The 13,740-nt window shown below is 30.9% G+C and overlaps 1 protein-coding gene across 3 annotated transcripts in view; it reads left to right on the forward strand.

Annotated features, from left to right (window-relative positions):
• Positions 1–13,740, forward strand: part of LOC128987231 (myotubularin-related protein 6) — a 29,780-nt gene that overhangs the window by 3,928 nt on the left and 12,112 nt on the right. For all 3 annotated transcript variants that reach the window (XM_054407980.1, XM_054407978.1, XM_054407979.1), the window contains exon 2: positions 12,689–12,805. In XM_054407980.1, the coding sequence (XP_054263955.1) occupies positions 12,689–12,805 (117 nt within the window). The remainder of the gene's footprint in view (positions 1–12,688; positions 12,806–13,740) is intronic.

The following is a 13,740-nucleotide window of genomic DNA, read 5'->3' on the forward strand; positions in this document are numbered from 1 at the left end:
TAGTTGAACTATATTGTACGGTACCTAACTAATTGTTAATGATGAAGTTATGAAAAGTTAATATTTAACATAAAATGTAAGAAATGTAGTAAATAGCTCAACACCATCTCAAACACACACTGTCATAAATGTAAATCACCTACTGAAGATAGAATCAATACTGGCGCCATACTGTCTGCTAGGAAGTTAAAGACTTCCCCGGATGGTAAAATATCTGTTATTGCAAAAATAAGTAGCAATTTTGGTCAAAGTTGTGTAGGGTATTACTTTTTCTGCTACATATTTGATAATTGGTTGTAAAGTTATATCCCTGATTTAAGGGGCGTGGTTCATGTACATAATTTAAAATACAGTAACCCTAATTTTGCACTTTGTCCCATAATATTTAGCTTTATAGAAAGATTTATATTTAGTTTTAATATAATCTGCCAATGTTAAATGCATCATTGTATATGCCTAACGACAAATAGAAGTCTTGAATATTGAAATAATTACTATAAATTAAAATCTCTGGAGTTACTTTTCTATATCAATCATTTTATTTTATAATTTATTTTTGTAAAAAAATACAACCGACTTCAAACGCTCTAAAAAGAATGAAATAATTTCAATAAAGTAAACTTTGGTATTAGGCAAGCTCACGTATTTTAAGTCTATGATGATTTTTGATACAAAATTGAAAGAGGGTGTCCATATTGCAGGTGACTATCTATAACTAAAGTTGTTAATCTGCATGTCTTTTTCATAGTTTTTCATAATTCATCTTTTTCATCATTTTTCAGTTTTTACTATTGTTTATTTTTATGACTTTTCCAATACAATGTGTTTTTTGTTATTTTTGGAATAAAGAACTTATGACTTATGACTTAGTTATGCGTTCAGTGTTATTTTATTACCGTAATCAGAGATCGGCATTATAGTGGTATTAACGAGCATCTTTAAAAAGATTATAACGCATTTAAATGTTTCTAACATGGAAAAGTAACGTTTTAATACCAAACTAGCTTATTTTCCCTATCATAATATCAAACTAAATTATTTTCTTATTCATATAGAACATTTGTGTGTGTTATTTTCATAATGCATTTATTCTGAAGTAAACATAAAATACAAGAAAATATTTCCTTTAATATATAAACAAAACAGTTCAGTATGTTTTTTTATATATTTATGTTATCCAGCTACAATTTATTGATTTTCAAAATACACACACAATATTTAATTTCAATCATATTTGCAGTTTGAGCCGCGCCGACTTGAAATACGTGAGCTTGCCTAATACAAAAGTTTACTTTATTGAAATTATTTCATTCTTTTTAGAGCGTTTGAAGTCGGTTGTATTTTTTTACAAAAATAAATTATTTCATGATTTTTAGTGACTGTATGATTTTTTATATATTAATTACTTGAGGTTTTTTGATAAGCAAAACTGTTTGAAACAATCAAAAGTTCCACAGAACAATCATTATTTTAAAACTGCTTGAGTCACCTGTTCAGGTTACATAATCAATGGGTATGAAAATAAACATTTTTAGATATTCCTTAAGAAAGAAAGAGTTGTCCATTACATTAGGCCTAATGAAAAACTAATTGTCTTTTCTTTGAAATGTCAGACATCATCGTTTCCTGCAATCGGTGTACTTCTACATTATAAAAAGAAATACAGTAACGTCTCAAGCCTTTTGGAACAATATGAAAGTTATTCCTCAGCTACCAGCACTAAAAAATCTCTCAAAAGTGGAAAATTGGTCGATAACATGTATAGTACTTTGGAAAATATTATATGAAAGATTGGTTCAGCTAAAAGTGGTGTAAGTCATGTAGGGGGTTTTGTTTGCTCAAGATATAGCCTAGTCGAAATTGCAAATCATCTTCCTCTAGGACTTTCCGAAACAGGCATAATAGTATTGATATGTTATAGTAACTGGGTACAGAATATTAATAAACATTCCACATTTGCAAATTAAATATGTACATGAAAGATTGGTTCAGCTAAAAGTGGTGCAAGCCATGTAGGTGGTTTTGTTTGATCAAGATATAGCCTAGTCGAAATTGCAAATCATCTTCCTCTAGGACTTTCCGAAACAGGCATAATAGTATTGATATGTTATAGTAACTGGGTAGAGAATATTAATAAACGTTCCACATTTGCAAATTAAATATGTATATGAAAGATTGGTTCAGCTAAAAGTGGTGCAAGCCATGTAGGTGGTTTTGTTTGATCAAGATATAGCCTAGTCGAAATTGCAAATCATCTTCCTCTAGGACTTTCCGAAGCAGGCACAATAGTATTGATATGATATAGTAACTGGGTAGAGAATGTCAATAAACATTCCACATCTGCAAATGCATGTTTAGTAATTAAAATATTTAACACTTATAAGACAATTGACGATTATGCACTGTCACACTTCTTAGGTCGTGTAAGGAATAATTGTATTTAATTTATATTTAGACCTGTTTTACGAATACTTTGGTTTTCACAATACACCTTTATTTGTCAATATCATACAGCTATTCACTGAAACATATATGTTTTTTAAGTCAGAATATTCAATACTAAAAACAGAATTACTGAATACACAAATCAGATCAAATGTTAAAATACATTTTTTTATAGTAACCAAAACAAAATGCATGGCAAGAAATAGTTTATTGATCAATGTGAAGCAACTGTTTCATGAAGAATTGTCTTTAGCTTCATTTAAATGGTTTCAACTAACAGCTGTAGGAATGTTATTATTATTTATTGCCTTCTCTGCACAGATGTAAACAATCAGCACAAATGTAAACAAAATAAATGTTGAATATTTAAGGTTTTCAGAACTTTTCACCGAAACAAATATTATAGTTAAACATAATATATAAGGTACCAAATAGAAACTCTCCCGGTTATTTTGGTGGTGGAACCACACTGATTGGTAAAAGAATCACAGAGAAATTGGTGAACATACATAGAAAAATAAAACATCGCCACAAACAAATTGAGAACCTTCTCCTTTTGTTTTTGTTAGTGGGGAAGTCGGTTAAAAATAGGGCCTAGGCCTATACATTTTTTATAGACATTTTGGTTATACGAATAAAAATAACGTATACAGTAACAATTATTTTCATTCTTTTAGTCTATGTAGTTATATCATTAAACCACTTTCAAAATTATTATTTATTTCTAGTTTGATAATTTAGTTTTCAACGCTTGACATATTGATATATATTTGGATGTTAAAACATTGCTTGGTACCTTGTAAACTTTTCCAACAACATGAGTTGTTTACCTGTAAAACGTGTTATGGCCAAGGATTAGGACGTTGCAGTATAAATATCGCTGGCTTAGTTTTATGTTCTTGTGGCTCAAGTAAACAACACGTTGAAAGCCATATTTCTCTTGGCAAAGAATAACACTGCCCCTGAGATGGATCTGCCGGGCTTCAATTTTCATTCAATTTCTCTTAACAGTATTACGCTTACAGTATCTTGTGAATGTGAATAGAATTAGCCTAGTGAAAAATTGAAATTACAAAAACCAAATTATTCCCAAAAGTTGTGATTACTGGTGATAAATTGAAAATAACTTTAATTTTAAAATTTCTAAATCAATATTTTAGCGAATTTCTCTATAGGGAAGTAGCTATTACCGTAGGTGGCACGGTAAGACCTAGACCCGGGACCGATTTACTTTTTCATTTTGATGTCCCCAGAGGCCAAAAACACCATTTGTTCAAATTTTTATATATGTATATATATATATATAGACATATATATATATACGTCCGTGAACGCGATAACTTGAGTAATTTTTGTCTGATTTTGATGAAATTTGGTTTAAAGGTGTAAAGCAGGATAAACTTGAATGAGTTCGCGAACCAGCACGATCGGACCATGGGAACGGGGCTTAACGGGGGGTTTTATGGGGTAAAAATTTGTTTTTCTCACTTTTGACCCTCAAAACACAAAATTTCCGGATTTCTCTTTAGTCCTTTTTAAAGAGCTTAAAAAAACAAATAATTTAGTATATAAAAGTATTTTTGTTCGATTGTTAGTAACGGAGAAAATTAAAAAAAATTGTGGAATTTAAAATTCTCATGTTATTTTTATGGAAAACATTGTCAAATGTTGTAGTTTGCTTGTTTATGGATATATTTTGATCAAACTTGGCAAATTTATTTATTTTGTACTAAGCTATCAACATTTTACTCAAAAACACACTTTATTAGTTTCCTTGTAGCAGCAAACCTAGGTACTCGTTAAACCTAATGTTATTAAAATATATTTAACTGAAAATCAATTCAGACAGATGGAAATTCGCTTAGTCGGCAGGTTTGCTGCGGCGGGGGTATTTTTAGTTTTTATACCTCATAACTTTTTATCTAGTTATGCCACAATACATTCATACTCAATTTATAAATGCTTCATTTCTGTTAAAATTTTGTATAAAAGTTCATATGAAAGCTTTTTGTGCTGTAGTGATAATATAATATAATTTGTTTTCAATAAATTTAGCCAAAGCATAAAAGAAAAATAACGGTAAGCTTTATTGACTATAGCAGTTTATTTTAAAATGAGGATATTATAATTTTTATATCTCAAAGATAATTTTAATCTGTCTTTTATTGTGTTTTAATTGGATCTGTGACTATCGCGGCTACTGTAATAAAATTCCAGATTTATTTTAAAGCTGTAGGCCGTTAAAAAAAGACTTGGCTAAAAGTATCCTACTGTATAACACATGTATCTTTCCTATACTCTCTCCTTTTTATCCTTCCAAACTGAAAATAAAAACTAAAAACAAGCTTTAAAAGCTCAAAGGTTTTAGTTACCTTAGCTCAGGGGCTAACATGGATTTTAATGAAAAGACAACTCATTTTATTTGATCATCTTTTATTTCCTGAATACTTTGGCCTATCATGTGGAAAGTGAAAAGGAAGTAAACGGTATCAGCAATCTGACACATACTTTCTCCCATTCGCTTGTCAACAACATTTATCATGAGTAAGCGAGGGGAGTAACTATGATATTTATAAGGAAAATCACAAAAGTTGCAATAACATTTGAACTGTAATTTTTACAGCAATGGGGGGTTGCACTGTTTTACCATAACAGACAAATTTAAATAAGAACTGGTTTAAAAAAAATCCAATTTTCTCTTATTTTATGAGCTTATGGGAAATAACATAAGTTACAATAATCGTGAACCACAGTTTTTATAGGAATGTGAGTTGTACCAATTTCACGAGAATTTAAAGGACTAATATACTAAATTCATATTAATTTGTTCAGGCCGTTTTTGAGAAAATTTGTTTTTTTTTCGGTATTTAATGGGAGAATCTGTAATCAACCTTCAACTTAGTCTACAATGGAAACTCCATGTACAATTTCGAAACTTAAATTTATTAATTATGTAGCGTAATCAAAAGGTTATTGTAGAAATAATAAAGTGGACTGTATATGGGTTATTAATTTAATTTTGACAACAGAAAATAATTATGGACTTTTGGTTGAATTTTTTACACTGAACTATAGTTATGTTACCACTTTGACGTTATTAAAGTCTTGAAAGAAGATCTGGTCGAATGTTGTCTCTAGTTGAGAAGATAATATGTTTCATTAATGTCCAAATGTTCTCACAGTAGGTACACAGAATTTAGAGTCAAATTAAAAAAGGTTTATTTAATGAACACAAAAGGAAAAGGTAAATGAAATAAGTCAAAATAAAAAGGAGAGAGAAATGAATTATGTTACACAAAGAAACGATATTACAAGAGAGAAAAATTGCACTTTTTTTTTAACCAGAATGTTTACCTTGGAATGTTTACATTTTCAAATTTTTATTATTGTATTGTTGTTGACATGTGGGGATTATTTTAATATGCTCATATGGTCAGCTGGCCTTTTACTGAACAAATTATAATACAAAACTGATAGTAAAAGAAAAGAAAAGGGTTCACAATAAATTGTACAAACAGTGGGAAATGAATTTATTTTAAAATCTTTAGGCTAGGCCTATTACAATGGTTTTAATTTAGGTTCAAGTGTTATAACTTACTGCAAGGATCTTTATCTCAGGTGGGGTGATCGAGCGGCATTTGAATTTAATCTTGTGATATAAGCCTAATTAAATTTTGTTTAAAATATAAAGTATGTTCGAATTATAGATTGGTTGAATTAACAATAGTTCTGAATAAGTTAAGCTTCTATTAGCTCTTGACTTTGAATTTGAGTACAAATGTCCAAAGGTTAGGCCTAAAAAAAGTTTTAATGGCTTCCCAAGGGGAAAATGTCTATTGGAGTGATCTCACCAAAATTGATGTCTTCTTTGCAGCAAAATTCTTGATGTCATAAATGATTAATGTTTGTAACAAGGATGGTTCTTCTTTCAACAAATTTCACTAATTTTGTCCGAATTATGTACTTTTTTTTATAAAATTTTGATATTATGTAGTGTCTAATTTGCATCTTCATACTATCTTGGCTCTCTTGGAAGTGATGAAGGTCTGATGCATTGTTGCACTCACATATGTCAATGCTGACTTAATCACATAAAATTGTAAGCCACTGTTCACACATATATATTATAACAAATTTCATTTGCTAGAGAGCTATATTATAATTTTGAAAAGTTATTTAAATAAAATTATATTGAATTTGAAGCAATTTTGTTACAAAAGTTATAGGCTATTTTATATTTACATGAAATTATGTTATTTGAAAATTTCTATATTATATTGTATTAAATTGATTACCTATTGGTCTGCATGAACAATTAATTACTATATATGGTTTGAAAAGGGATTGATATTTAGAAAAAAAGGAAAAACATATGGTGGAAATTAACTTATTCTATTAAAAAAATATTGGTGAAAATATTGAATTGTTACAAATCATTAAAAATCCAAATTTCCAAAAAATGAAAAAAACACCTAGACACACAAACAAACACACGGACAGATATAACTTCAAAAACCACTTTTTTGGTTCAAGGGGACCCAAAACGCATATATAAACTCAAAACTCAACTCAACATTTTTGAGGGAAAAAAATACTTTCCCTATATACTATGTATTAAGGGGAGAAAAAAAACTTCAACATTCGATAATCTACCAGTGGCTTATTCAACTGTGTTTTCTTTTAATTAAAAACTGTATAAAACTGGTATTTGTAATGGAAATACAGAGTCATTGAGGGAGTCTAAAAAATACTTATCCTCCCATCCATTTGTTGTTCTAGAGAAACTTCGCTTTTGTGTTTTACTGGGGCAGAAAGCACTTTTCAATCTCCTAAAAATAAACTGTAGAAAAATATAAACCCTCAGTTGTAAAATCTGCTAGAGTATTACCCTAAATTGATATACAAGTCAATCATGTATTTTGGTGAATACATTCACTGTATGATATTGTGACCTGTTCTACTTGAAGTGTGTTCAGCTCGTTGGTTTCTCTCTTACAGCGACAGAAGCTTTTGAAGCTCTAATTCTCGTTCCTTTGATCAGTCACCTTTTACACACACCAAAAGGGAATTTATTTTCTCCTTCATGTCCGGAATATTTTAATTGCTGAGAATATCAACACAAAGACAGAAAAGGATATATTAAAATATAATGAGAATGTAGTATTGAATGTTTAACTATTTAACAAGATTTTTGTTTAACATTAAATATTTTTCCCTTCATATCCTTGAATAAGGCGTTAGATAATTCTACTGTAAAAATTATTGTATATTTAAAGTCTACCAAAATCTAGAATAATTATACTACTGCATTTATGACCAATCGAAACTAACAATTTTGCTATCCAAAAAGATCTGGTCTCAAATACTTTGAACTAGCAGGACTCTCATGTAAAACTGTGTTCTTTTTCTAGTAAAATATCATAAAATTCATCAATATAAGCACCCTTGTTTACCTGTAAAAATCGCTTAGATAAACCATTCAAGATGTTGGAATTTATTAAAATAGATCTTTTCCAATAATATAACATAATAATGATGTTATATTTATACGTCACACTGCATTCTACTCTCACCCTTGGCTCATATTTGGAATAAAATACGCACATAGGTGGTGTCCCCATCTCAAATGATAATGATAATAACTATTGTACAGTTGTTAATTTTAGTAAATTAATCTTCTATTACTATTACCGAATTAAATTTGTTTCTCCTATTTTTTAAAGATGAATTGTATTTGCACACACCCATTTATTGAAGATAGAGTCTACTGTACATTTTGTTGCGGATTTGCCTAAAGCGAAAGGGAGAGAACTTTAGCATTCAAACTTTTGTTGGTCTGCGTCAACATGTTTTTACCCATTATTGGAAATCCATACCAACTTATTTACTCTCGAGTCCGTATGTACGCATGACTCATATATTGACATAACACTTGAATGTTTACCACATATTTCAAGGTTCTGAATAGTGTTAAATAGATACTAACTGACACAGACTTATGAAATGTTTGCAGTTTACTGTTAGGATCGATGTTGTTTGAATTTTAAGCGGAGAGTACAATGATTCATGATTAAATGAATCATCAGTGCTAAGCATGAGTTTCAATTAGTAGTCAAACTTGTATTAATTCTTTTGTTGTTGCAAGAAAAAATCAAGTCTCTAACAATAAAAATAAATCCAACATTTTAATGTCATAATTTTGTTTAGAAACTTAGTAAACTTTTTACTAGCTGATTAAAATTTTTCAATAATTTTTTTCTAAAAACATTTTTTATTAAAAAGGTGTGGCATTAATGTTTCAATTAAATCGACTGGTTATTTAGATAATCAAAGTATTAAATTTTAGAGTGTTTATGCTATGAGTGTGCAGTTAGGAATATTTGTATTACAAAATAATAAGTTATATTATAATTAATTCTAAACTTTGCCAGTGGCAATATCTTAAAATATTTTTTGTTTAAGTAAACGAGTCATTCTTTTTTTGTAGTAGCCTTTATTCTTACAGAGGTTCTTATTCTTCGATATATTTTGCCAAACTTAGTGTGATTAAGTGCTGCAATATAATCAGTGTGTATTTGTAAATAAAATAACTCCCAGGAGAAACCACTTGAATTATGAATGAATTAATGAATGAATGAATTAAATCTTTATTCCAACAAAATGATTTACATAAATTAATGTACAAAACTGTTCAATTGTTAAAAAAAACCTTGAATATGAATTAAAAGAATAATCAATAAATTCATAAATTAAATAAATAAATTCATTAATTAAATTCATTTTGTGTCAAAATATATAGTAAGAATAAAAACTTCCACTAACAAAAGATAGCTTACAAATAAATTAGATTGGATAAAATAGCTTTTTAATTTTTTTATAAATATAGTAAAATAGGACAAACATGGATATTTTAACAAAATTATATTTAGAGTAAAACCAAAGTTCACTGATGTGTGTGTGTGTGTGTTGAGTATGGTCAGAGCTGTGTGGTAGGTCGATATGCCCTGGTTCGCCTCATTACCTCACCCCCCTACACCTCCCATCACCCCTCCCCTAGCCACTTAAGTGATCTTGGCTCCATTACCGGTAGTAGCGCACCCCTGCCCCACCACCAGTGTTTACCTTTGCTCCATTTAATAGCTTTATACCAGGTTGTACCCTGATACTGCCGTTTGGTCTTTAACTTCAAACTTGATTCCTCCTTGGGTTATGAGGGTTATTGTCAGGGTGACATTTTAGATTTCATGCCAAAATGAGTGCCTTTGTATGCTTGCGCCAAATTGCTTATAATATTTTATTACCTTTTGTCTTTTATCTACTTATCTGTTTAAAGCTTTGAATAATGTAAAAAATATGTTGTCAATTATATTATTGCCTAATGTTATTCAACATATCTTACTTGAACTGAAATATAGGGTTTCCAATATTGTCTCTAGCTTAGCACAGATAAATTTGTGTTGGTAAACGTCATTCTACTAGCTTGCGTACAGTATGAAACTTTGTGTTTTTTTTTATAAAACTTCAGAAACCCTTTAACATTTTAATATTTATGAACATTGAATCAAACAAAAGTTGGCATTTTTCTCAAACCTCACATATTTAAGGATTAATATAAAGGCCTTTGTCTCTTGTAAGCTGAAAGGACTTCCATCCCATTCTTGTACTCTGACTTTACTCCTTTGACTTTTGGAAGCTCTCTCAATGTTTTATGTGGAAAGTACAAGGAAAAAATACCTAAGTAGAAAATTTAACACATTGAACAGTCAACATTTCCTTTCAGAGGATTTTATGAACATTTAAAAATCAATACCATTCAGATATCTTAAATACTGAAAAAGGTACAATCAATCATAAGTTTTATGACTAAAAATGATATTTTGAAAAAGATAGTCATTAATAAATCATTATCATTATATTATGACAGCAAAGTAATCTTCGGTTACATTATGTAACCCTCTGCCTCATAGTCAACATCAATTTTGTTCAAAAGGTCGCTGTTGTGTATATTTTAAAACAATTAGTCTGATGATTAGCTATGTTAGCTCACAATATGTGTACTGATAACAACTGAAAAAAAGACACAAACTCTCTAGTTAGATCATCATTTTAGAAATAGGAAGTTGGAAGAGTAAACAAACTATATCTTTAAATAATCAATTTTTTTAGATAATGTTCAGTAAACTGTTGCTAGATTTCAGGGGTTGGATTTTTCCATCAAAAGAGAATGACATTTTGTGTTTTATCACCATTTAGGGTATTGAGGCCACCTTTTGTTTTCTTAACATGAGTCACTAAATTGACTATTTAAAATATCTGTCACGGAAAGTAAATAAAGATACGTCTTATAACACTTAAAACATATATTTATGGTTATACTGTTACTCACAAGACGGTAAATATACAAAAGATGGTAAGTGGTGATTGATTTCGATTGGACACTCCAATCATCATCAGACCCAATAGGCCAATGATTCGAATAATGAATCGCCTATGAATAGGCTAAATGATTCGCCTATTGGGTCTGATGATGATTGGAGTGTCCAATCAAAATCGATCACCACTTACCATCTTTTGTATATTTACCGTCTTGTGAGTAACAGTATAACCATAAATATATGTTTTAAGTGTTATAAGACGTATCTTTATTTACTTTCCGTAAATTTAATAACACGTACAATGCTGATCAAGAAGTTATTTAATATCTATCAGATCTTTATTGCTGAAATAACAACGTAATCCTGTTAAGGAAAGACTTAAAGATCCTATTCAATCAGATCTAATTGATTGATCTAACTAGCTGGGTAGCGGAGTGGTTAAAATGCTCGGCTGATAATCAAAAGGTTTTGTCGGTTGATCCTGAAAAAAGTTTGTAGCTTCTTGATGGTTCAAAATTGGACCAATATGTCACTGATCATTGGACTTTAAATAAATGATCCTGACTGATGAAACAGCTGATCTTAGTCAGTAAACCTACACAGATTATCTCACACCATTTTACACTCATCCTTCACTCATATATTGGTTGAAATATGCACCTAGGTGGTGTCACCATCTCAATTGATAATGATAATCTTAAAAACTAATAATACAACAACAAAATTGCTCGTACTTTAAAATTTCATGTCGGCTTCAAGCCCTTCTCCATTTCCGCACCAATCCATCTTCAGAGCAAATGACAATTCAGCTGAATAGAATTGTGTTGATTTTAGCTTTATTGTCCCAAAGATTGTTTGCTGAAGCGCATCCAATATGATGACAAATATTTTTCCAATTCAATGACTCGGTCATCATGGGTGCAGGGCTCTGAGAAAAACCAAATTTAAAATTTGCTGTGCTCTTAATTTTTTTGCAGATTGTAGGAACAAAAATGTTTTAAAAGTTTGGTAAAAAAACTCTGACTTTTAGACTGGAAATAATTATGTTATAAACCTTTTACACTAATTTATTCGGTGTAAGGGTTGGAGGGTCTTTTCCATCAACATTTGGAACAAGATACTTTTCTCTTCCTGCGAGGGCTTATGGTGATAATTTTTTGAAGGCCCAACAGTTGACTCCCTCTTATCCAGACACCTTTTAACCGGACATCGGTTTAACTGGATTACACCTGGCGGAAATGAAATCTCTTTAACCGTACAATTTTTATCAGCACATCGGTTTAACGCGGACAGGAAGTGGGCGGTACTGAAACGACTGTTCTCGTGGGAAAGATTTGAGACCAGTGATCACATGTCTAAATACAATGCTCTCCTAAATTTAAGTCTACTATCACAGTAAATGGTCCGTTTTAACAAGTTTTTGGGGACATCGGTTTAACCGGAAAAACCGTTATCCAGACTTTTCTCGGTCCCGAGGAGTCCGGATAAGAGGGAGTCTACTGTACTTTGATGGGAAGCCCACCTCCCAGATGATTATAATTCATTGTGATAGCCCCGAAACTGCAATAATGAAAAAATGGGGTTTTACACTACATATCATGCAGTTCCAAAAGTAACAATCGTGTTACCTGTTTTGGTGAGATGACATGATGATCAAGCTGATTTCATGTATTCCCTGGACTGAAGGGTTTGAGATGGCATTTCGCTGAATTATGTCTCACGGTTGTTATGCACTATGTACTTTTGTAAGTGCATCACAGGTATTGTGAAAATCCCATTTAGTTCTTGATAATGACAATGACAACACAGTTCAATTTGCATCTGGCTTCTTGTGATTTTACTACATGTTTGGTGTTTATTGTTGACAGGTAGAGAATGTGCGGATGCTGGACAGATACAACCTCAAGAGTCAATCTCAGGGTGTGTTGTTCATCACCCCCACCCACCTCATCTTTACTGACCATGTCAATAAAAAGGAGATGTGGGTGAGTCTAACAATGAAATATTCATTTATTAGCTCATTCATTTATTAAGTCAGTAGATATTTTATGCTCCGCAACTGGACCCAGCTGTACATGATTGTGCTTTTTAACAAATTGTTCTGGCTAAAGAAACAGCAGATTTTAGTGAGTAACAAAGATACACATAAGACAGATACGGTAATCTCATTTCATTGTACGTTACAATTCATTGTGGTACTCACAATTGTTCACTCATTATGTTGAAGTCTAAATAAAGTGATTAAGTCTTTATTGTATTCAGTTGTACCGGTGATGATAGAGAAAACAGTGAACAAATTTCATTGAAGTTATTTTTTTTTTAAGTTGTATACAATTTCCTTGTGGTAAAAAGTCTTTTTCCTACAGTTATCTAACAATGTACATGTTCTCTCACTGATTTGAGAAAGCAAAGTGGCCAATTCGCTCATCAGTGAGACAATGTTAACATTGTCTCACTGTAATTACTTTTTCTCACTCCAGATTTGCAACGTGAAGGCACGAAATAGTGAGCGCGTAACATGCAGGCAACGTCGTATGCGCGCGAAATACGTTGGCAGCACTGGCTGTAAATCAGCTGGTCAGCTGTTGTACTGTTGTATTTGTCACTTCACATTAAATGTTATATTAAAAGTTCACTTCTGTGTAAAAATTGGTTATGTTTCTTCACCAATTTATTTGTTTTTTGGTAACTGTAGGAAAAGTATAATGTGCAACTCGAGTTCAAAGTACAATTGCCTCACTCAAGAAACCATTCCTCACTGGCCTACGGCTCGTGAGTAAGTATTTCTCTCGAGTGAGTCAATTGCTTACATTTCTCACTAGTTGCACAAATAACTATTGTTATTTCCAACATATAACATTACAAAAATGAATTACTTAGTTTTTATAACACTATAGTAAACAAAAATTATGAATACAGT

This window comes from Macrosteles quadrilineatus, unplaced genomic scaffold, assembly GCF_028750875.1.
Source record: "Macrosteles quadrilineatus isolate MER2022 unplaced genomic scaffold, UCM_ALF_1.0 Scaffold_2__2_contigs__length_208266976, whole genome shotgun sequence".
NCBI lineage: Eukaryota > Metazoa > Arthropoda > Insecta > Hemiptera > Cicadellidae > Macrosteles > Macrosteles quadrilineatus.